This window comes from Astyanax mexicanus, chromosome 9 (assembly GCF_023375975.1).
Source record: "Astyanax mexicanus isolate ESR-SI-001 chromosome 9, AstMex3_surface, whole genome shotgun sequence".
NCBI classification, from domain to species: domain Eukaryota; kingdom Metazoa; phylum Chordata; class Actinopteri; order Characiformes; family Acestrorhamphidae; genus Astyanax; species Astyanax mexicanus.
In genome coordinates, this window is record NC_064416.1 from 19,736,154 (window position 1) to 19,761,761 (window position 25,608).

Sequence of the window (25,608 nt, forward strand, 5' to 3'; positions counted from 1 at the left end):
ATCCAAGACTGCTAGAATAGGAGTGTGTCATTTTGTACAGTTCAGGATAATATTGGTATCATTTTGTAAATAAATAGATAAGGTTATTATATATATATATATATTTTTTTTTTCTATCTATTGTAAAATTTTAAAGGGAATTTTCTGTATATTTTTTATGTTTGCAGGTTATAGGCATGCAGTATATATTTGTGCTTCAGTTTAGTTTAGCTTTGTGGACTATTTTCTCTTACATTACATATGCTTTGCTTACTTTACTTATTTGTATAATATGTATTTTATTTCACACTATATAATTATTTTATTTAAATCAGAATCTTGAATTTTTATTTAATAATAGACATTTTGTAAATCCTGCTAAATATTTAAAACTGTTATATGTATACAAAAAATGCATTTATTTTGTTGCAGTAGAATATTCCTGAAATTAATAAAATATTTATTTAGTGCAGCATCATTTACCTTTTTTCAATTTTAAATTAAAGCACTTTTCAAGTACTATTAAAATGTGGTAAATGATGTATTTATACAAGTACAGACATAGTGATAATGATAACTGAATCTGTTCCATTTCAAACTACTTACACATCTCTCCACACAGTGTTATACATTCCATAATCATTTACACATGCCTATACAGCATTAAATTAATTTTTTTCTAGATATGCATCACTATACACCAATATAAAATAGTCATTCATCCGCATACACCATTTTAGACAATACATAACCAGTAATACATTTTTTAAACACCTTTATATACAATGTTTAGCTATTCATACACCCCTATTCAGAATTATATTACATTTTTTACATTTTAGATCACACACACAGCTCTGTCAGGTAAGTTCTGGAGGTTCAGGGTTAGTGTGAATGTGTGATAGAGGCTTCAATGTACATTTTTCATTCAGAAATGTTTGCTACACCACTCTCACGACGTGTCAGACTGAAGCAGGGGAGAAGGGTAGACACCAGTAAGTACGAGGAGTCCCTGCTGTTCCAGGAAAGCAGATCACCTAGATCCACCCCATTCTAAAGCAGCGGGGAGCCACTACAACACCCTTAAAGAAAGAGTGCGTTGATGAAATATTCAGAGTAATCCAGGGAGCATGTCTGCAAGTGTGTGTGAGGCCCAAACAGCAGTGGGCTGGTTTTCAGTCTGGCGTGCAGGCAGAGAAGATTTGTGAATGAAGATGTGCTCGGTAAAAAAAAAAAAAAAAAAAGAGAGAGAGTACAAAAATATATATCGTCACTGTCACACACAAAACCTTGTATCTCCAAAAAGGAAAACCTCTCTTAAAATGTATTGGAAGTCAAATGTAAAAAAAAATATATATATTTTAGGTAACACTTCCAATGAGAATCATGTGTTCATAATGCATTATAATGGACTTATAATGTACTACATGTCAAACATACAGCACATAAGTTCCTTGGTGTTCACATTGCAGAGAACCTCACCTGGTCCCTCAACACCAGCTCCATAACCAAGAAAGCCCAGCAGCGCCTCTACTTCCTGCGGAGACTGAGGAAAGCACATCTCCCACCCCCCATCCTCACCATGTTCTACAGAGGGACTGTAGAAAGCATCCTGAGCACCTGCATTACCGTCTGGTTTGGGAATTGCAACACCTCAGACCGCAAGACCCTACAGCGGATAGTGCGGACAGCTGAGAAAATCATCGGAGTCTCTCTTCCCTCCATCGCCGAGATCTACACCACACGCTGCATCCGCAAAGCCACCAGCATTGTGGACGACCCCACCCATCCCTCACACGGACTCTTCGCTCTGATGCCGTCCGGCAGAAGATACAGGAGCATCCGAGCCTCCACTACTAGACTCTGCAACAGCTTCATCCACCAGGCAGTCAGACTTCTCAACGCACAGAGACAGAACTGAACTCCCACCCCACCCACCACTCACCCAACACACTCGCACAAAACTAAACTGTACACCCCCCCCCCCCTTTACACTCACAAAGAACTGAACTTCACCCACACACACACCCAGTCAGCACACAGAGGCTGACATGACTTTATTTGCTGCACTCTTAAAAACTATAAACTCTACCTCAGTAACTGCTGTGATTATATATGTTACAGTATGTCACACATCTCTGCACCTTATCCCCACTATACACTTTATTATACCGTATCGGTACTGCACTGTCCTGTCTTTAAATTGTCTCGTCTTTTGTATTTATTGTATTTATTGTTATTTAGTGTTATAATTTTATAAGTTTATGTTGCACTGTCACTCCTGCACTTTATGTTGTCTATTGCTTGTTGTTCTAAGTTGCACCATGGTTCCGGAGGAACGTAATTTCATCACATTGTGTACCTGTACTCAGATGTAATGACAATAAAAGCCTCTTGACTCTTGACTTGACATAAAACATCATAATGACCCCATATGCCTGTATAATAACAAATGCTGTAAACAATAATGAGTTAATGCACACGATTAATCTGGAAACCTTTACGTGTTATCTTTTTTATACTTTTTTAATTATTTTACCCATTTGTCCCGAACGTCCTGCCGTATTTTAGAGCTTTTTAGTGTTAACATACCTTCCTTACTGTTCTAAAGGTTAGAAAGTAGATTATTTTGTATTTATATTGAATATAGATTAAATATAGATACTCTCCGCTTCCCCTCCATACACTTGAACACATACGCACTCTCACACACACACCCGCACATGCTGCTGCTTCAGTAAAGTTTTCCCTGCCTATTTTTTTTATCCTTAAGGAGAATTTTTCATTTGTATTTTTTATATACATTCATATACACATACAGTGCATGCATACATAAAATCCCTTTTTCATGATCTTTCATTTGTTACACTTTTTATTTAACCTTTAAATATTTTTAATAGGGACCATTTTTTAAATAGGGACCATTGAGAGCATCCTGAGCAGCTGCATCACTGCCTGGTTTGGGACCTGCACCGTCTCTGACCGCAAGACCCTCCAGCGTATTGTGAGGACAGCTGAGAGGATCATCGGCGTCTCTCTCCCCTCCATCACGGACATTTACACCACCCGCAGCATCCGCAAAACAACCAGCATTGTGAATGACCCCACCCATCCCTCACACGAACTGTTCTCCCTCCTGCCTTCGGGAAGAAGGTACAGCAGCATCCGGTCCAGCACGACCAGATTCTGCAACAGCTTCTACCCCCAAGCCATCAGACTCCTCAACTGCAGAGACTGAACTGATGGTTTTTCTGTACATGCACACACACTCTTACCCCACTTACCCCAGAAAATGGAAAGCACTAAAAACCCTACTACCTCACTGGACTCTATTGCACACTGTGTAATAGAGGTAATTACTACCTCACCTGGTCTTTTTTGCACACTGCATAATTTGCACACTGTCTTGTTATTTATTATTCTTTGTCTGTATTGTGTTGTATTGTCTGTCTGCACTTTTGTACTGTTGCACTATTGTTCTGTCTACACTGTGTTTATGTGCACCATGGTCCCTGGAGGAACGTTGTTTCGTTTCACTGTGTACTCTGTATATAGCTGAAATGACAATAAAAACCACTTTGACTTTGACTTTGAATTTTAAATGAAGTTAATTGTGATTGTCACAGAAAATGTTATTACTTTTATCGGTCGACTGCTATAATAATAATAAACACAATATTTATGATGACATATATAGCAGATTATAATGTATGATCATTCATTAGGACAGGTTTTATAGTGCCTTATAGTGGCATGTATAATATTCTTATGAATGGATATTATAATGCATTATGAAACTCCTCTATATATAGTCACATACATGTGTTTTGTAATGTTATGTATGTTGGAATCATAGGAACTGCTAATAGATTTTATTCCACAAATGCATGTGTCACACATTTTTGCTGTTTGATACAAAATAAGAATTCCCATCAACTAGGAGTAGATTATCGGTCCACTATCATTTACATTAAAATCTTGGATAGACAGACTGTAGTACTGATACCATTCCATTCTGGATCAGTGACTTCTGGTGAACTCTGATTAAAAAAAAAATCATATTTTTTATCATGATATATATTGCAATGTCAGTTTTTCAAACATCGCACAGCCCTAGAACGTCTCTTTGTGCAGTTGTTATGGCTATAGTATTTGTTTGTGCTGTTTGGCTCGACCAGAGGAGGATGGGTTCCTCTCACTGGGTTTTGGGTCCTCCTACGGTTGGTTTCTTTCTCTTAGTATGAGGGATGTTTTCTTTGACACTCTTGATACCACCTTGACACTCTTGATACCACCACCTTGCCAGCACCTTGTTGGCACTACCATGTGGTGTTTACTAATAAGAAGCTTGGACCTGTATCTCTGTAAAACTGCTCTGTGACAACAATTGTTGTAAAAAGCCCTATACAAATACACATTTGATTTCATTTATAATTAGTCTGACCAGAGGAGAATGGGAACCCATTCTCTTTATATATGTTTATGATGCACAGGAACAGTTTCAGTGGCAGGTTACTGTCACAGAGCTGCTTTACAGACAGACTCAGGAGATCCTTTGTCCCGAGAGCCATCTTTAGATTTCTAGGAAGATCCTTCTACAGCTCTGTTGTTCACTGGGGGTTGTATAGTCTGTGTTCAATGTTTTGTCTGATTCTATGTCCTGTTACCAGACTTCTGTAAAGATGCTTCAGCTGTAAAATCAGTTGTAAAAATCATTATATAGATCAATTTGATGGCTGAAAATGATCACATAGAATGAAAATAATGCCATATATAACTTGCAACCCACAACAAGTAAGATAGGAAAGCTTGCCTGAAGATTAAAAACTGAATTATTGAATGGATCTCCAGCAGCTTTCTAAAGGCTCTGGGCTTACATTGTGCTTTATCTATTCACTTAGCATTATTTTTCAGTGCTGTGGTGGTAAAGGATGTGCTGCAGAATTACTAAAGGCATTCCCCGTGCTTCTTTTCTTAAAGCGTCTCTACACTGTTACAGTGAAATGAGAAATGGGAGCATTAGCCGAAGGTCCGGGCAGGACACGGCCCAGCATCACTTCAGAACACCCACATTCCTCACCCAGAGGCCCCACACAAAGCCATGCATCACGGCTACGGGCCAAACGAGCCAATGGGGTGAGGTGATGCTTCCGGGACCCTGACACAAGCATTGATGCTTTTCCATTAAAAAGCACATGACTCAAAATGAGTGCCTGGATTACACTGTTCCATCTTCTCTCTCTCTCTTTCTCTCTCTCTCTCTCTCTCTCTCTCTCTCTCTCTCTTTTTCTCTCACTCGATCTTTCCACCAACAAAGTGCAGAGGTGGCATTTTCTGGAGAAAGAATTACCACCACTAAACAGAAAGAGAACCACAGTGTAAGATGTATAAGTGTGTTTCTGTTGCAATACTTTACTGTCCTCAAACACTAACCAGCCATAACATTTAACCAGCTTTCTAGATGCTGGGAAGCCTGTATGGGTAGTCCAATTTTGTTCCAGAAAGTTTTGCCCATCGGTGCCATGGGTTTAGTGAGGGGAACAGTAGGGGTTAAACAAGGGCCCCAAGTGGGTGGTACACTTTAAAAATGACCAAGACTGTAACGATGGGGCTCATTTGGGAAGCTTAACAACAACTCATGAGACAAGATCTCTTAATATAGTGCCATTTGTCAATCGTTACTGTACAATTACAGTGCCACAGTAGCTTTCTTGTCAGATCTAACAACATGAGCTAGTCTTTGTTCACTATGTCTATCAGTGAGGCCATGGTCTTGTCACCAGGTCTTTGGCTTCCTTTCTTGTACTATATTTGGTATGTGCTAAACAACAATAGCCACTCAAGCCATGGACTGGTATCACTTACAGTACTGTGCAAAGGTTTTAGGCACCAAAGCAAATTACACTATTTATCTATTTATCTCAGCAATATGAGTGTTTTTACCTGAAAAAAAGCACCACCTATGATTTGAACAGATGCAAATTAACATACGTACAGTAAAATGTAACAAGGAAATTTCATTTTTAAAAAAGTTACTATGTTATATCCTGTGAGCCAAACTGAAGACCAAAGTGTAGTTCCAGATTTCTCCTGGATGCTCCTCAGCCAGCATGTATATTATATTCAGTTCCATCAGCAGCTCACCTGATTTACCAAATTTACCAATTTACCAAACCAGTTGTTGATATGATGAGAACTAGAAGTAACTCTATTAAACTCAGATGAGGAGAGATTAGGAGATGTTTTAAGGAAAACAGTGATGTTAAAGCACAGCTTTTTGTAAAATTGCTGTTTGTATTTATTGTAATGCTGTGATGTGTTTTACTGAGCTAATAAATACTTACTTCACAGATAAGACACTCCCACATCAATAAATATCATACTGTTGACTGTATTCTATATATTAGCTACTCAAATACGCTCCATATTGGACAGTAATGCACTATTTCAATATCTCTGTTTGTGACTCCTATGGTCCATGCAAAGCCGGCCACCACCTCTTTTTGAACTGTCACTGATGCGGCACCACTGGGTAGCCAGAATGTCAGCTGACTGATGCTTGTGCCGAGCCCCACCAACATTACATTAAGGCTGATGAGTGTACAGAGTCCCTTTATCGCTTCTAAGGCCAATTGTGCTCTGTCTGACTCTGGCTGCTGATGCCAGGCAGCATGATCCGGTACAGTGCTTTTGTCCGTTTGGACCACTTGGAGCTGCAGTTTTTAATTATGCAGTGCACTCACCCCCCATAAATCCTATTTTGGATATTTTTAAACACATACCTTAAATTTAACCTCTCTTAAAATGAACTTTCAGTGATATGCAGTGTGCTATAAATGGGACACAACTCTAGGAGTTATATCACAAGTTATTTAAAAAGAAAAAGCAAAGGTCACAGCAAAAGACAAGCATGTGTGTGTGTGTGTGTGTGTGTGTGTGTGTGTGTGTGTGTGAGATCCAGTCCATCACCTACAGCGTATGTGAATCAAAACTGCCACTTTGCCACATCTCTGATTAAAGTGATGGATAAGCTGCCAGCTTTTACTCTGTGTCTCTGTGCGAAGAGTTCTAGACAGACTCAGCACAAGAAGAGCAGATGTGTGTGTGTGTGTGTGTGAGTGTGTGACTGACAGCTGAAGAGCCTGGTGAAGGTCTCTGGGAGGGAACTAAACAGCAGTCTAACAGGCAGCTGTTCATACTCACTGACTCAGTTACAGTCTGCTGACGAAATTTGATGCTGTTATTCCTTGTTGTTACTTCTTATACAAAGTAAACAGCTCCCGTCCTTGAACATGAAAAAGTAGAACTCTCATAAACATGTATTAAAAACGAATTTTAGCTGCATCTTGCTCATAAAACTCCTCTTCTGTTGTGTTTTTGCTGCATATACTTTTTACAGCCTGGGCCCTGTGGGACATTTACAGCACTGAGTTTTTTCTTTTTCTTTTATTTTTTTTAAGTAGAATTGAGTAAGACACCCTTTGATTTCATAAGAAAAGTCCTTGTATTATTTCCCAAGCAGCTGTGAGTTTTTTTTATATCAAAAGAAACGTAAGAGATCAAGGTCGCTCAGCTAGACTACTGGACAAATGAGCACTTCACGTCCTTCTGTAACAAATGAGAGGCTTTGAATCAAGCGGTAGCCCCGACGTTCTTTGAGGCCAAGAATTTATTTCGGTCAAAAGGCGGCTACAACAAAGCTGAGCCGTGAATTACTACACACAAGCACCGCATGTAGACTTCCAAATCATAATATCAATCAACATATGAGTAACACTTGGAGAATTTCTGATTTTGAGGTACTACGCTATAAAAAAGCTAAAAGCTGAGATTCAGTATTAAGGTACATTTTTAAACTGCAATCCTGCAGGATTATATTTAATGTACTAGTATCTTTGGCTTCTTATTTTCCTGTTTCTAGATTTTAACCAGATTGATGAAGTTTGAACAGCTATGAAACCCAATAAAATCTGATTTTATTTTTTTGGCATATCTACACTCTATCCAGTAGCTCACTAAAATTCAGAGATTAGTTACTATCGGCAACCTTGTTACCACAACCACCCCATAAAACCCGATAACCAAGTAACAGTGCAGACAGTCATCTTAAAAGATCTGTTGTTTTCAGGAAAACAAATCTGATTAGCCTAAAAATAATAGTCTGTACGTTTTAGAGATTTGGGACAGAATGTGTAACTGCACTAAACACTAAGAAGAGTACTTTAAAATGTGAATTATGGTGCAGTCTCCTTTCAAAACAGATGAATCTGATTGGTGCAAGTTTAGATTCAATCAGTGAAAAAGTCAGAGTGGAGTACTTGGAGAGAACTTCAGAAAATACAGCTGTGAAAAAAAGAGATCACTTCAGTTTCTAAATCAGTTTATCTGAGTTTGTTGTTTTTATTTATAGGTATATTTCTGAGTAAAATTAACATTGTTTTTTATTCTATAAACTATGGACAATATTTCTCCCAAATTTCAAATAAAAATATTGTAATTTAGAGCATTTATATGCAGAAAATGAGAAATATGTGAAATACAAAAAAAGATTCAGAGCTTTCAGACCACAAATAATGCAAAGAAAACAAGTTTATATTCATAACGTTTTAAGAGTTCAGAAATCAATATTTGGTGGAAAAAAGGTTTGCATGCATCTTGGCTCGCTCTCCTCCACCAGTCTTACACACTGCTTTTGGATTACTTCATTCCACTCTTGGTGCAAAAATGCAAGCAGTTCAGTTTGGTTTGATGGCTTGTGATCATCCATCTTCCTCTTGATTATATTCCAGAGGTTTTCAATTTGGTAAAATAAAAAAAATTAAAAAATCATATTTTTTTTAAAGTTGCCTCTTACTTTTTTTTTCAGAGCTGTATAAGATAATTATATACTCTCATTATTTTAATCAGCATAGTAACTAAATGTAGGTACTTAGGTATATTCCAATGCAGATACATACTATCCAAAAATAAAGATGTACACTCATTGACAATAAATAAATGCATAAATAAATGCACTCAATTATGGGTACCAGAGCCTCCTTTCAGAACAGCTGTACATTTTTCCCCAATAAACTGTAGCTTATACTCTAGCACTGGAATCACTTACATTTTTGTGTACAATGGATTTTTAGTTGAAGGTAAACCTGCCTTTAACATTTTAATGTTTAAAGTCTATTGTATTGTTCATTTTGATAATTTATGATAAAATACTGTTACCATACAGAGCAAGTATATCCAACAGACAAGGAACAATACAAATCTGAAAAAATGTTTAAATGTAGAATTTCTTAAAAATGTAGGTTTTTAAGTGATACCACAAGAGAAACACTTTTGATTCTATAGAGATACAAGTTTGTAACAGAGATGTGTGAGTGTGAAGAACCTTCTTAAGGCCTAACGTTCACTAGACATACAGATTTACCTGTTTAGAGCTTGTTACACATCTGTTTACACAAACGGGATGGTAATGATAAATTACTTATAAGCATATTTTAAACCCTAAAAAAGAGGTTGAACAGCAAAAAAGGTAAAGAACACCTGAAGAACACTGAAGCTGAGCTTGAGATGCATTTTCCCATGATGGTTAAAATAGTTTTGTGTTTTGTGTTCAGGTTCTCGGATTCATCCAGGATTATTAAAAGAAATAAAATAAAAAAAATGAAAAAGACCAAATTCTGGACAGCTACTTCTTGCTGCAAGAAATGTGAGATTCTGATTATTTTGAAGCCAACAGTTTCTAGTGTTTCTTATAGAGCAACTCCTTAATTAGCGCTTGCTGATGTCAATGTTCATGCTATTAGTGTATTTAGCGAGTGTTTGCAGCAAAACAGAAGTTCATTTAGCTTAAACGTTTCTCTGCAAATAGAAAAATCATTACAAGCATCTTTGGAGGCAATCAGTTGCTGCTAAATATTTAAGGTAAATTAAGTCGTAATTACTCTTAAGGATTTGATTACTTAATTAGACTGTGATTTAAAGTGCTAAATCATTATCCAAAGATTCTGTAAAAACATTACTACATAAATGTGCATTTACAACAAGCAAAAACCAAGCTTACCTGGCCCAATAAGAACAGTACACCATACACCAGAAAGCACTACATTCTCATAAACAGCGACACAAACTGTAAAAAATGATGTTATTACACTGTATTACAGTCTGGTCTCTGCCAGATCCATTGAAAATTGAATTGGGGAGACAAGCTCTTGACACATCAGCGGAAAATGAACCAACGTGCTCAGCAGCAGCTATATCTGGTAAGTTCATGTCAGGCAATATGGAGTGAATGGTCTAAATAGGTTAAGAGAGCTAGAAAATCCACAACAATGCACTGTGAAAAGATTTAGATGGTCCACAAACAATCAGGTGTAAAAAACTGGTTAAACATCCCAACTATAGTGCAATACCGTATTATATAGTACAGTTCTGAGGCAAATACAGAGTTTTTCCTGTAGATCTGTCTGAATGTAGGCAATGTCAGCATGATCAAGATCACCAGTCTTGGCCTGCTATCACCAGATCAAAAAATTTAGACAATAGGGTGACTGATCTTTTAAGGTAAAACACTAACTACACAAAAAGTGGTGTCCTATGAAAGAAAACTCTATTTTCATGTGGGACAGGGTTTAGTAGATCAAATTGAAATATCTTAAATATGGTGCACAGTAGACTTCTTAATTCATAATGGACTCTATGGGACTCCATGGGACTCACAGGTCCCTTCACAATCTTGTACATCGGGACTAAATTTCAATGTTATGTGCATACATATGACAGCATATACAGCTCTGGAAAAAATAGTTTCTTTGATTTTACCAAACTGAAACCTCTGGAATATAATCAAGAGGAAGATGGATGATCACAAGCCATCAATCCAAACTGAACTGCTTGAATTTTTGCACCAGGAGTGGGATAAAGTTGTCCAAAAGCAGTGTATAAGACTGGTGGAGGAGAATAACAATGAATGGATGGTGGGTAGGTATATAGCTAGATTTACAACGGGTAATCCTGTATAGCATACTGTATGTGGAAGTGAGGTTAAAGCTAAATGTTAATGCTACCAGAGAAGGTAGATGAAAAAAGGTAAAAAAAAAGGCAAAGCTAACAACAGGCTGATTAAAAATGGGAAATGGTTGAAAACAGGCCGAGCTTATTGGCTAGAGTTTCTTTAGCCAACTGAACACAGAGAGTATGACTGAGATCAAGAGAACAACAGAACTATCTGATAAGATTATTACAAAAAAAAAAACAATGTTTAATACTATACTGTGTTGCTCCAGGCTCCTCCAGGGCATATTTCTAATATAGCTACTATTATATATTTACCTATTATATAAATGACTGTAGAAAATATGGACACCAGTATTATGTTCCAACAGTAAAAGTTCAGGTCATACAAGTTGGACTACAACTCAGTTTATCCATGTAATGACCAAAACAGACATGATGTAGGTTAGGAAGATAACCAGTCTCTCCAGTATTAGTTAATAAAGACATTGTGCTGTCCATGCTTTCTCCAGTCATTGATTTACTGTATAACATACCAACGTGCAGGTTTAGGAGTACACTGAACAAATGCTTAAAGATACAGCATCTTTTGGCTGTAAAAGAAAATAAATGTTAGAAAATCTCCATCTCCACTCAAGAGACAACACCGAGCCACTGTCAAGTTCTCCTCTCCATATTTATCTCCACTCTGAAACAGAAAGAACTTAAGGGGAAATAATCAGGTTCTCCTACCAGTGAGTGGGTGAATTCCGGCGCGTGATCGTTCCTGTCCGTGATGGTGATGGTGGCTGTGGCAGTCCCTGTCAGCCCCACCTCACTTCCTGCCATGTCCTTAGCAACAATCTCCAGCTCGTATTGTGTGGTGGGCAGAGTCTGCCAGGACGAGAAAATAAACAAGAGAAAAAAAAACAGGTTTCATGAGTTACCAGGCATCCAGGGCTTGTAGTTAGAAGCAACACAGTCACGGCAAGGGTTAGCCACTTCCGAGTGCCTTGATTTGACGTCGAGTAATTGTTCAATCACTGCTGATTTAGCATTGGTTAAGCACTGTCGATAAGCAATGAAAACAATTAGGAGTGTTCTGAAAAGGCATTTACACTTTCTGTCATCTGATGAAAACAAGGGCAATTAAACAGTAATCCAAAAATCACTGCATTGACTGGTCACACTCCTCGCTACACAGAAAAAAAGAGGTCTTTGGCTTGTTTTTTTAAACTGAAAGCGAGCTGTTCCCTGCGACAAACTGCTCAGTTCACTTAGGAACCGCAAAGCTTCATCAATGGGAGTCGACAGACAGGCGAGCCACAGGAGTGAGATTTCCTTTGCATTGATTTGCAGTCGTTCTGCGTGAAGTGTGTAAAGGCTTTAGTGCAGAAACAGAGCTGCTGGCTTCTTGTTTTGTTTTTTTTATGATATTACAACAGCAGGAAAAATCAATGTGGTTCTAACCGTCCAGACGGAAAGAAATGTCAGGCCTGTATCTCTGTTCAGATCTTACACTGAGTCCAGTATAGATACAGTATGTCGGTTTAAAGACTTGTACACTGTATAGAGTCACTTTATAATCTTAGACTACAAGGATATGCCAAAAGGCACGGGACAAGAAATTGTATCGTGTGCCATGAATTTTGACATGACCCATGGAAGGTTAAAGATTGCTGATGGGATGTCTACCAGAATCACTTGTTTACATGGACAATTTGGATACATATTTGACACTGTGGACATGGAAAATGAAAAGCCTAAACTAAGGTGTATTTATACATTTTGTTTGATTAGTTTTGGTTTCACACTGCAGTTTATTGAGAAACCATAAACCATCGCCTACATGGGCTGCATCTCCATATATATAGTAGTTTGTAAAAAAAAAAAAAAAAAAAAAAAAAAAACTGACTTGTTTTTGTAGGTGTTGTGACAAAAACTGCATCCCTGCAAAAACCCAAGCTTCTTGATAGAAAACACATACCATAAACGATAAACAGCACAGCAGGTCAGTAACGGAGAAAAAGCTAGGTTCAGAGTCAGAGATAAACAGTGTAGGTATAATACACAGAAATTAGTAGCAGAGGGCAGGCTGAAAATAAAAAAAATAAAATAAACATAAAGGAATGCAAGGAAATAACACTTTATAATGCAGGTAAACAAGACAATTACACATGTGTTCAGAATTTCGGTGACTGGCTTCCTGGAGGTGCCGTGTGCAGAGTCATGTGATCGTGGGAATGTGTGGTGTCATGGTGAAGTAAAGTAGTCTGGAGACTGGAGATCGTGGGAAAGTCAAGTGTAGCTATAGCACCAGGCATGACATAGTCTACAGTTACAGCAGATACAGAAATCACAAGCATGAATACAAAAGAGTCAGATATCACAATAACAGTTCTTTTTCCTCTTCTTCTATTGTTTATTGAGTGACAATAACTCACAATTTACTGTAATTGGTCTAAAAGGCTAAAACATCTAAAAAAAAGGTATTTTCACAGTGCAGATGAACTAAACCATGGTTGAGTAGATTCTGATTGAAGACCACCTTTTTAGATGGGACTAGATTTTGATCTATTAATCTGGGCAATGGTTTGGAGCAGACTTGGATATGGTTTAATCCAAGTTTGAAAGTTAGTATTTGTGAAATACTATAGAACGACTACCTTTGGTTCCATCAAGAACAGAGATGTGTGATTGTGAAGAACCTTTAAAAGGTTTCTAAAGAAACTTGACTTAATGTAATGGTGTGTTCTTTACCTTTTTAAAGATTATTCATATTCAACACATCTCTGTTTCAAGTATGATTCCTTATGGAACCAAACATGGTCCTTCTACAGCATTGATTCAATAAATCATTAAATGACTTTTAGTTTAAAGAGTGTACATCAAGGTCTTTCATTTTAAAATAGGATTTATCCCATTCAATGGACACTTTAATGTGTACACCTGGGCAAACAATATCCATTTTCACAGACAGTCTAGCATTTGAATATATTAAACTGTGCTTGCCTGTGTTTCTCCTCTCATTACTCAACACTAATACAATAGACGGAGCCACAAAAAAAAAAAAAAAAGAAAAAGGTCTGCAAATATTCCAGCCTTTATGATTTCCAATTTATGAAAACAAATCATTTAAGTTTCTTTGCCCACTTTGTGTCTGGCAGAAAGCTTTTTTTCTGCTCATCTGGGAAATAAACCTTTTCCACAAAAGAAAAGCCATATATTTATAATAATTACTGAGACATTAAGCATTTGTAATATCATTCCTCACAGAAAATGGGGAAGCAAAAGCGTATTACACATGGTGCTGTTCTTAATCCATTTATTTTTCCTTATTGAAATCCCACTCAGTGCAATGTTAAGTACCACATGCTTAATAAAACTCATCCATCTGTTTCATACAGTCCCCAGCAGGCACCTGACTCATGCTCGGCTCACTCTACCCACAATGCACTGCTCTGGCTCCACCACATTCCTAACATATTTTTTCTACTAATACACTTAAGTGGCATAGTTGGACATAATTTTGGCAAACCTTTAGCTCTGAAAAAAAAAAAAAAGTCCACCAAAGAAAGTTCTGCTGGGAAGTCTGAGATGTCTGCAGGCTTTGTGGAAGGAGATCTTGAAAGTAAAGGATGTGGAAGACCGGAGGCAAGAGAAAAGAGTGGTAAATTCCTCTTTAATATGCCGGCTGCTGCTCAGAGGATCATTGAGGAGAATGGAGGCGTATAAGTAGAGCCATTTGCAGGACTCCTCCTTGACTCGCCTTAATTATTCAGTTCTGAAAACGGATGTGCAATACCAAGCACCTACAGTACAGAGTAATAATACAAACACACACAATGCTGAGATTAATTTAACTCCTAGAAGGTGAGAATTATTACTATTATTTTGCTAAAACTGACAAACATAATAACACAAACATTATATATATATACAGTACATACAAAAGTTATTAAGATATTTACATCTACATAGCACACTAGAGAAGCTTTTTTCTTTGGGACATGCCATTCAAAATCTATAGGCATTAGTGTGGAGTCTGTCCCTCCTTTGAAACTTTAAGACAGCATGGATCCTTTAAGACTGAATCGATTCACCAAAGAGCTTTTTTTTTTATAACTGCATTAATAAATTATTACACAAATGCCTCAAACCATTGTCTGAAGAAAACATTGACACACAAGGTTTAACCTGTGTTAATATTGGCAAAAATTTGGTTTTATTTACCTCTAGAAACCAAGTTTTAACGCATTTTTCGACTACATTGTTAGAAGGCAGGTCACTCAGGAATTAGGTGATTGACAGCCTTGGCATCATGCCCTTTTTTGTTCATGGTGTCCTTCAACAAAAAGAGCCAATCAGCTTACTGCTTGTGCAGAGAGTGGTGCATTTACGAGACAAATGTTACAAACTGTTAATGAAGTTCATGAGGTCAGATTTTATCAGTGAAGTAAATATGATATTCAAATGGCAATTAGACCTTTGGTTTAGAGTAGTTTGGTCTCTTCTCGTTCAAAAAGATAGGAGGCTGGTCTTGCATGAGTGAAACTGGCCTGCCTTTAAGGACTTCTGTTGTTATCAAACTTATAAGAACTGAACTTTTACCACTGAGCCATTCTCGTACTGGCTAAACTCAATGAAGGCAGTCTGAGACAAGTTTGGCCTTGGATAAGGGGGCAGGTGAGTCTGGCTCCAAGTAAAAAGCACAGGTGCAAAGCTTAAAGGCCTAAATACAACTGCTGCTACCGTGATTATTAGCTGCTATGTATATTTTTTGGAATGCAGCACATCTCCTCAACCACAACACCTAGCAACCTTCATATCAGTCCATCTAATCTTCTAATTCATAACGCTCAGTCCTACCGCACCTATGATCTAACACGGAACCTGACAGACAGCTTCATCCATTTCTGATAATAAAGTGCTATCGCGCTGTAATCCACCTGACCACGGATCAGCGGGGGGGGGAAAGCACAGCAGGACGCTGTGAGATTTCTGCTGCATGTGTCGCTGCAGATGGTGGCAGAGATTGGCGAGGATGGGTGTCACTGACAACCAGCTCCGAAATTATTTACCACTGATAAACAGATGGTCCTTCACAGACCTGCGAGTTGGGTGAGGGAGGGGTACATCCATCTGGATGAGAGGAAGGTGAGAGGAGATTTAATCTTACTGGTGTCACAGCCCTCGCATGGAGCCCCTGCGTGACATGACAACATCATAATGAGTACACAGTGGCCCTCAACTTCATCTCTTCAGCTCCGTCACGCCGTCATGTCCGTCACCTTCGAGGAACGCCTGGGAAGGTCAACCTAGTCTCTTCTTTTAATGCAGTTTGATCTCAAATAAACGCACTAGACATTTCAAAAAGGCAACATAACTGCAGTCATTTCCATGAAAATGCCAAGATTCAAGTCCAATAGTGGGCAATAGGTACAGCTTCTAAAAACATTGAAACACTATATGGATAAAATGATTGGGACACCTGTTCATACATTGTCACTTCTAAAACAAAGGCCATCAAAAGAGAGTTTATTCTGCTTTTGTTGGAGTGTCTATCTCTACTGTCCAGAAAGGAAGAAGACGACTTTCTACTTGATTTTGGAGCACTTCTGTGATCATTTGTTTGCATATAGCATGCTGGATGATCACTTCCCCACCTCAGCCCCAACATCTCAAATCCCTAACTCCCCCAAAAGTATTGGTTGGAGCACCATCCTTCCAGAGACCACAGTTGCATTGCTTCACAGCTCAATGCTGGGGGGCTTTATACCCCCATCTAGCTCATGCCTGGCATTAGCCAAAGAGCCAATATATGCTCATGTTTCATGTTTCTCTACATTAGAAGAAGCCACTTGAGCTCCAGCTCAATGTTCTCTGAGATCTCCCCCCTAATAATCGTAATCTGAAAGCATGTTTCAGGATAACAAATGCATATGCAATTGGGAAACAGCCAGACAGTGTGACAGGGTGGTAAATATGCTTGTAAAACTGTATCTGAACATTTTTTTTTATCCCACATAATGTTACAATCTTACATATTTATACATCACAACATACACTTCTTTGGGAACCACTCCAGTGTGGCATATGGTCCACAAGACTAGACAGCACAACCATTTTCCTGTATTTAGGAAACAACACCAAATATGGAATTAATATAGAAGTCACATGGCAGGTTCAGGTGCATGCACTGGTTCAGTAAATTATTCTTTTAATCATTGCATTACGTTGATGCATGAGCAGCATGATTTAAAATTAAAGACATCTTAATAGTAACCCAGGCCATTTCCTTTTCCTGCACATTATTAGACTTTTACTCTTGAATGAATAATGACCAAAAGTCTGGTCCAAAGAGTTGCCCTAAGAAAAGTTCCTACTGCACTTAGTGACACAATCATCAGCGCTGCTGCTCCCTAGCGGTCAGCAACCTCCGCCTGTGCAGGAAGGACTCTTGACTGGAGGCTACACTTGAAGTATAGACCTATGAAAGGCGAGCGAGTGTAGAAAGGGTTATGAACCTCCGACTGAGATTACTGCCTTGTCTTCATGAAAAGGTGTGATGCCATAATCATGCTTCCACTGCCTCTTTTGTTCTGTGCAGCTCTCTGAAAGAGACTGGCCTCCTCTTTCCAGGCCCTCTGCTTATTCATCCATCCTCCTTTCATCCCTCAAGAACATAATGATCCGTACAAAAGCCTTGGAGGAGCCTACCAGAATGATATGAATAAGAAGTATAGCAGACTGCCTGATATGGAAATGCTGTATAAACTCTGTCATGTCCACGTCTGCCCGTGTCTTTCCCTCGTTTTCATTCTCCCTGGCTTATAACCATTGTTTTCTTTGCACTTTTCCATTCTCACCCTCCACCAATCCCATTTTGATTGAACTCCTGCTTTATCAAAGTTTGACTAAGTTCTGAAAATGCTAATTTCCCACCGCCTTCCATTTGCAATTTCAGGTCATTTCCTTTATTCTTTGAACAGCGCGATGGGAGTGATTGCAATCGTAACTTTCTAGCTCTGGAGATGTTAAAATAGTGCTCCTCTCATTTCGCTCTTTAAGCTTCATTACTTTTTTATCACATCTGTCCACACCCTGAGCAAACCTCAAGGCACTGCAAATGTTACTGTTTTTATTCCAGCTGTGCTCATCAGAGAGGAATAATTGTACAGCATTACCTACCATAAGAGATTAGACCACACAGATGCACCCAGTAGAATGGTCACTGAGAGGTCACAGAAAGAGGCTACTTTAAAAACTCAATTATTACATGTTTACAGCTCGTATATCATAATCTAAAGAGGGTTACTAAGACTGTATTCTCAGTGATAGACTGGTTGTGAAAAGGCTCTCATCTATGCCATCTATACCAGTAATTTACTGTATAACCACTGTATCGATGCTCGTCCAGCACGTCCCGTCCATTACAGCTATCTAACAGGAGCTTGACTGAGTGAAACGTGCATTAGCAGTCGATTGGCTGAGCACCTCGCTGGATGATGGCACACACAGCTTTCAGTTTCATCTTTAGCTGAGCACAGAGGGGAGTCAGAACACCAGGCAGGCTGAACAACACACACGCTGGGGGAACTGTCGCAAACGCACCCTACCGGAAACTTCTCGCTCACGTACTACCGCAAAACAGTAAAGTTTCTGCCCCTGGGAGTTAACAGAGAACGCCTGATGCCTCTAATTTGCTTTGCTAATGGGACACTTAAGGCAGTTAAGGCAAGTTGTTTGGAAGCTCTAAGAAAGAAAATCAACAAACAGCTATTTAACTGAAAAAGACATATTAACTGGTTAGTTTATTAGACTCTTAAATTAGACCCTTTTCACACAGTCCCTCTATTTTCACAAGCTCACAACTAGTTGGACAGTGTTCAATTTGCATTTGGTAGCTGTTCATGAGAATGATATTATGCAATTTATAATTGCAACCAAATAAAAGATTCAGTGCAATTAAAAAAAAAGAGGGAACACACTGGTAGACTCAGCAACACCAGAAGATAAAACTTAAGAAGGACCACAAACAAGGCCTTACCACGCCTCTCAATGGAGGAAGCTCAGAATTTCGTGATGCCCATGGGTTCTAAACAGGTGATTTACATCAAAATAATACAAAACATATTCTTTTTTTTTAAATATAGCTAGTTATAGCTAGACCATTTACTGTATAACCTTATTACTAATAGGCACACTTAAAATACACAGTGTGCCTTATTATCCGGTGCGCGTTATGTATGAATTTTACCAGTTAAGATATATAAGGAGCAGTAAAGCCACTCTGCTAAGTACAGCATTATAAAGGAGTTTCAGTGAGATTTCTCCAGGCTGGAGGAGTATTAGCATTAGCCGCTAACAGCCACTTTCGTCCTTCAGAGGTGAGTATATTGGACTGTAGCCTGCGTGTTTAGCGCATGTTAACCACTAAGTGATAGCGCCCTGGGTTACCGGAACACTCAGGGTTCATCAGTGTACCGCTGTCGGGCGGCAGTTACTAGCGCTAAGCGTTGCTAACCACGGCTAGCGCTGCTGCTATCCACTCTAAAATGCTAGAAATCCAAACTTACTGTAAGTTTTCAGGAGATAAATTTGTGTAGATTAATATGCAGTGCTTGTTTCACTTTGAAAGATTTTAATTTTTTTTTAAGAATTACACTTACACTTAAGCGCTACCTGCTAAAATAGCATGGGAAACATGGCAACACTCTTGTTCCTTACCACTGCTGCTTAAAATGCGCCTCATAATATGGTGCGCCTTATGTATGAAGATCATTAGACCAGAGAACAGGCGTTCATTGATAGTGTGCCTTTTAATATGGTGCACCTTACTGTCCATAAAATGTGGTACTTTTGAGCCAGTGACAAAAAGAATCGCAAAATGGGCTGTAATATCTACAACTTAAATTAAATCTTGCTTTATTTAATCCACTCAACTGGTTAAAAGAGGAAAAACACACCAATTACGCCACTGTCCAAATACTTTTGGCCATGTTAGTAGATAGATGACAGGAAACTGAGGGAAGAAGGGGGAGACGAGGTTGTACAGCTTCAGCAGATTTCCTCAAGAGAGTTCGCCTGGCTCTGTATGCTAATGAGCTCGAGCCTTTGAACAACTGAAAACAAGGAGTTTCCTCAGCCACATATGAACACACACACACACACACACAAACAAACACACACACACATACTCGACGCAACAATGGGTAAACACAGATACCTTGTACAAAGCAGGGCCGGGTATTGAGGTTGCTAGGCCACAGTCTTGGTAGTGAACGCTAAGGCGTGTGATTAATCACCATGCCAAGCCTTAATTACAGCCACAAGAAAATCAAGTGGCTCCTTTTTTTCTAGGGCACTTGAACTTGAGCTTGACCCACTTCTGCTGCTTCTGTTAAAGAGTGTGATTGTACTGTATGTAAAATAAAAGAAACTAATCAATTATAAAAGACACAAACTGAGTAGTATAAATCATTTAGCTGAGGTGATATGAAGTGAAAATACTTAATGAAAGACATCTCTACCATTTTATGACCTTCAAAAAGACCTCCGCCATGAAGTTCAGGTCATACCTTGTGATTAATTCAGTGTTTCACGGTATTTATGCAATAACAGTATTCTTAGTGATCTGATAAAACACTAAAAAAGTACTGTAAAAGTGCTAAAGTGCACAATATTAAGTGCATACAGCAAATGTAACTGATAACATAAGCAATCATACATTGGTCAAGCATAACACTATGACCCAGCAGTGCTGCTGGAGTTTTTACACACTGTGTTTACTCACTGTTCACACTATTAAACACTCCTTCCTAGTTGCTCTACAATGTAAATGCAGCAGATGTAAAGTCAGAGTAAAGAAACAGAAACTTTTGTATAGGGCAACTTCCAGTCTTTCATCAGTGCTAACAGGATGCTGCCCATAGGATGCAGGTGCTCTGTGGGGGTTCTTTGGGGTCCTGACCATTAAAGAGCAGGGTAAAAAGAGCACAAGCAGAGAATGCAGAGAAACAGAAAGACAACAATCTGTAATTATAGCACTACACAGTCTTTCTATATGCTTATTGGAGATAAAAAAAAATGTATTATATTTGTAAAAATAAAAACACACCCCTATAACCTAGCCAAAGCAATAAACCCACCTCCTAATAGGAAGTTCAGCCCTTCATCCATCAAAACCCTTACATGTATAATTCATGCACCACCTCATATCCTGAGCCTCTCAAAAGCAGGGTAAAGCCTGTTTCATCACATCACTCCCTCTTCTCCTAATCACTGATCACAAGCAGTCAACAGGAGTCACGCTGATGGATCTCTCCACGCTCGGCTGCTTGATTCATAGCACGCTCCCTAATGGAGCCCCAAAAAAGCCACCCTCAGTGTGTAAATGAATCATGAGATTCAAACCCAAAGTAATTAGCATGAAAAATGAACACTAATGTACTAACAATCCAAAAGACGAAAAGTCCTGACGCTGCAGTATGCTAATATGTGACCAATTATGATAAACGGTCTAAGAAAGCCATGTCATTCCAGTTCCCGCGCAGCTCTTTGTGATGGAATACTGTTGTGACACAGGCTTTGGATGCGTAATTATGGATGGTATTCCCAAAAGGCCGTTTCCCTCTGGGTTCCTGGTACAGTATTTATGATTCATAATCATGATTTGCTAAAATGTAGGGCACTTTTATTGGGTTTAGTCCCAATTTCACCACTCTAGGAACCCAGCCTTGGCTACCGGGACCAGTAACATTTAAAAGCAAGCACTTGATGATGCATTTCAATCTTCAAATTAGGGATGCAACAAAATGAAATGAGCATTTTTGGCAGAAAATGGGCAAAATGCAACATTTGGCAACAAAGGCCAAACACATTATTTCCACAGGTTTTTAATGATTTTGCCACTTTTTCCACCATGTAATACATGAAATACCCTGAACATATTTTTGTTTTGCCTTAAAAAAAAACAAACAAAAAAAAAAAAAAAACACACACACACACAAAACTATAATTTACCAGAAAACAATTGAAATAAATGAACTAGTCATTGCTAGTCAGTGCTTTTTTCCACTTTCAGGCCATTACACCAGGGTCATGCTCTGCACTGCTCTGTCTATGACACGGTGATGCTGTATTGTATGAGTAGATCAGACACCGTAGCAGTGCTGCTGGAGTTTTTAAACACTGCATTCACTCAATGTCCTCCTCTCTGTTAAACATTCCTGTCTAACTTCTCAACCTAGCAGATGTAAAGTTGGAGACGGAAGCTTTACAGTTTGTGTTGTGCTGTGTCATCATCTTATTCTTAATCAGTGATCACAGGATGCTGCCCACATGGATGCTGACTGTTTTAAATATTGCAATCTTGCATTAGTAAGTAACATTAGTAATCAGCATTAACAGAAATGAACAGGAAATATCTGTAGTTTTCTAAGTAGCATAAGCATAAAAGGTGGCTCAGTACTGTATATACTGTATGTGTTATATGCTCACCTTGTTCCCTGTCTTTTATATATTTATATATTTTTATTCGTGCTTATTTATCTTCCTCCTCCATTCATGTGTGTTCTTTTCCGACATGCTCCCTTGCACATGGCCCTGTGTGTTCCTCCACATCCTCACCCCAGCCCTGTATTCTCCTTAAAGTAGAATAGAAGTAGAATCTGTAGCTCCACCTCCTAGTTACCTGTTCCCAGGTGTTTCCTGTTTCCTGTCTCCCTCCGTTTGTATGTATAGCCCTTTTGCGTTTTTTTGTGTTCGGTTGTTGGTTCTTGTGCGTGTTTAACGTCAGTCAGGTTGCATGTTTTTTTTTGTTTATTAATAGATAATACTGGCTACTGTGTCCATCCCCTAATCTCCCTGCAGCACCTGACAATTCGGGCAGCACAGTGGCTTTGAAAATAGTGTCGCACAGCTCCAGAGGCCTGGGTTTGTGGGTTTGATCCCCAATGAGGTCAATCCAGTACTTTTGGAACAAAAGTTGGGGGTGTGGCGAGGTTGAGTGGTGATCATCCAACACCCAGAGTCCAGGTCCAGTTTAGTTTCTCTAACAAAAGCATTATAAACAACTTGTTAACTCTAAGTTTGTTTTATAAGCTTGTGATTCTATGCCTGATTTGAGTAAGAATATGGAAGAAACTGATGTTCTTAACTATTTTGAGCATTTTGCTGACTTTTACAGGTTTTACAGTGCATGCAGAGTTCAGGAGAACAAAAGCCACAATCTGTACATCTTGAAAAAATATAATAGTGTCTTCCAGGGTTTCTTAAATCCTGGTGCCCAGCATATCTAGACATTTCCCAGGTCTATTCATGCACACTGTGCTAGATACCAGCCTCCAATCCCTAAATCGGAAGGAGTCTGGTACTTTTATATATTCCTATATGACCCTAATGCAGGTGCACAGTGTGGTAGTAAGATCAAACATCATGAGCAGGTTGGTCAACTCTTGTAACAGTGACCAAAGCCACGTCCTGAGAGGGCCTGTGAACAAACAGTGCAGAGGAAATCGAGTTGAGGTCGTCTGGAGTCAGGTCCCAGTGCAGGTGACTTTTTCATATGGCAGAGAGTTGGAGAGGAGTCGCTTTGTAATTATTTATCTGTCCGTTGTGTGTGGGGGTGTCTGGATGCAGTTGCGTGAGTGAGTGTGTGTGGGTGTTTGAGAGGGAACATATGGGATGTGGGGCAGCGACTGATCTTTGGCTCTTTCCTGCCTCTGATATTTCAAACAGGCGCTGAGCCCTGTGGCTCTCCAGCGCAAGAGCACAAACATCCTGGCACTCTGAAAGAAACAAGCAGAGAGGAGGATGATGCCAGGAATGAGGTGAAGGTGCAATCAGCTGAAACCGCAGCCTCTGCTCAGTGCTACTGTAGGAGTGAAAAGTCCAAGTCCAGGTTCAGTATGGAGAAACCTGTGCAGTCCAGAGGATTTGCAATGACTGTATGTAAGTAAGTAAGTAAGCTAGTTCCCTTATTAATTATTATTTAACTATTTTAAGATTGCTTTCATGTTTACATTGCCTAGTCTCTGGTGCTAGTTTTATTTTTTGATCCAAATCAAAAAAGCAGGTGTGAAACATGCCTTGAACAACAAACCAAATCACAGTTGGGTTTGGTTGCAGTATGATGAAACTTGTTTGGATGGTTCAAACTTTCAGGCCAATTACATTAGTTCCTGGAGAGCTACTATCCTACTAGTTTCAACTCCAACCCAAATCTAACATGCTTTTTCTGCCAATCCAGAGCTAGTTCTCAATATAGAGTGTGCAATGTTTAGACTAGTATATTTGCTAGTACAGACTGGCAGAGTTCAACTTCAGAGTAGAAATGTATAGGGACCTATGGGATGATGTATGGTCATTATGCAATTGGAGCAAGTAAGTAAGTAAGTAAAAAGTTATTACAAAAAAAAAACATAAAACTCATTACAATCACAATTAGTCAAAGGCCTTCTGAAAAAGATAAGTCTTTAACTGCTTTTAAAAGAATCCAGCGAATCAGAAACTCTTAAAGTGATAGCAAGTGGATTCCATTATTTAAAAGCAAAAACTTCAAAATCTGGATCCCCATCCACCTTTTTTCTCTCTATTTTTTTTTATTTCAATTTTTTTCCTTATTTTCTCCCCAATTTACATGGCCAATTACCCAACCCACTCACTAGGACTCCCCCTAACACTAGTGATGCCCCAACACCAGGTTGGTGAAGACAAGCACATGTCTCCTCCAATACATGTGATGCAGCATTGCTGAGAAGCATCACAGCGAACCGGAAAAAAACGCAGTGCCTCGGTTCTGATACATCATCCCACAGATGCCTTGTGCTGATCAACGTCACCCTTTGAATAATGTGGGGAGAGAGCACCATCTACCCACCCAGAGAGAGCAAGGCTAACTGTGTTCCATGAGGGCTCCGGTAGCCGATGGCAAGCTACATGAACAGGATTCGAACCGCATCCATCTTTAACTTGTTAGGTGAAACGGATAGCAGTTTCAAGTTACTTGAACTAAGAGAGCGAGCTAATGTGTGCGGGTATAGTAGATCAGCGATATACATGGGAGCCTGGCCATGCAATGCTCTATAAGTAAGGGTAAGAATTTTAAAATGTATAAAACGTACTTGATTTACAGAATGAGCCCATAGATGAAACTGTTATACAGTAAATGAATTGTACCTTGTGTTACTACTACTTATACATTACAGCCAGTGGTAAATTTCAAAGTGATGGCCTGAGAATGGGCTGGTTTTTATGAGGTAACTTGAGAGCTGACCAACCGGATAGCCAGATTAGCTAGCACGGTCCCGCTAATGGGACTGTTCACCTCTGAAAACGTAGAAGCAAAAGGTATATGAAGCAGCCTTTTTATAGAAAAAAAAAAAACAATGTGAAGACAAAATGACTACATTCTTGACTAAACATAACTTAAAACTTTATTGTATCAAACATCAGTACTATTTTAATGTGTGTATGAGATTTTCCCTTTACCATTGTGGTGATACAGGAGTGAAATACATTCTAAAATATATAGAACTGTACCATGTCCCTATAAGTCAACTCCCAACAGAGATGATCGCAGATTGAGAAACAGCCCAGGACTAGATGAAGGCTGTAATTAGTTGAAACCAGTGAGATTTT

General features: G+C 38.9%; 1 protein-coding gene across 1 annotated transcript in view; it reads right to left on the reverse strand.

The window, feature by feature from the left end:
- Positions 1-25,608, reverse strand: part of cdh13 (cadherin 13, H-cadherin (heart)) — a 589,258-nt gene that overhangs the window by 127,791 nt on the left and 435,859 nt on the right. Inside the window, exon 8 of the mRNA XM_022679628.2 lies at positions 11,719-11,859. Within this exon, the coding sequence (XP_022535349.2) occupies positions 11,719-11,859 (141 nt within the window). The remainder of the gene's footprint in view (positions 1-11,718; positions 11,860-25,608) is intronic.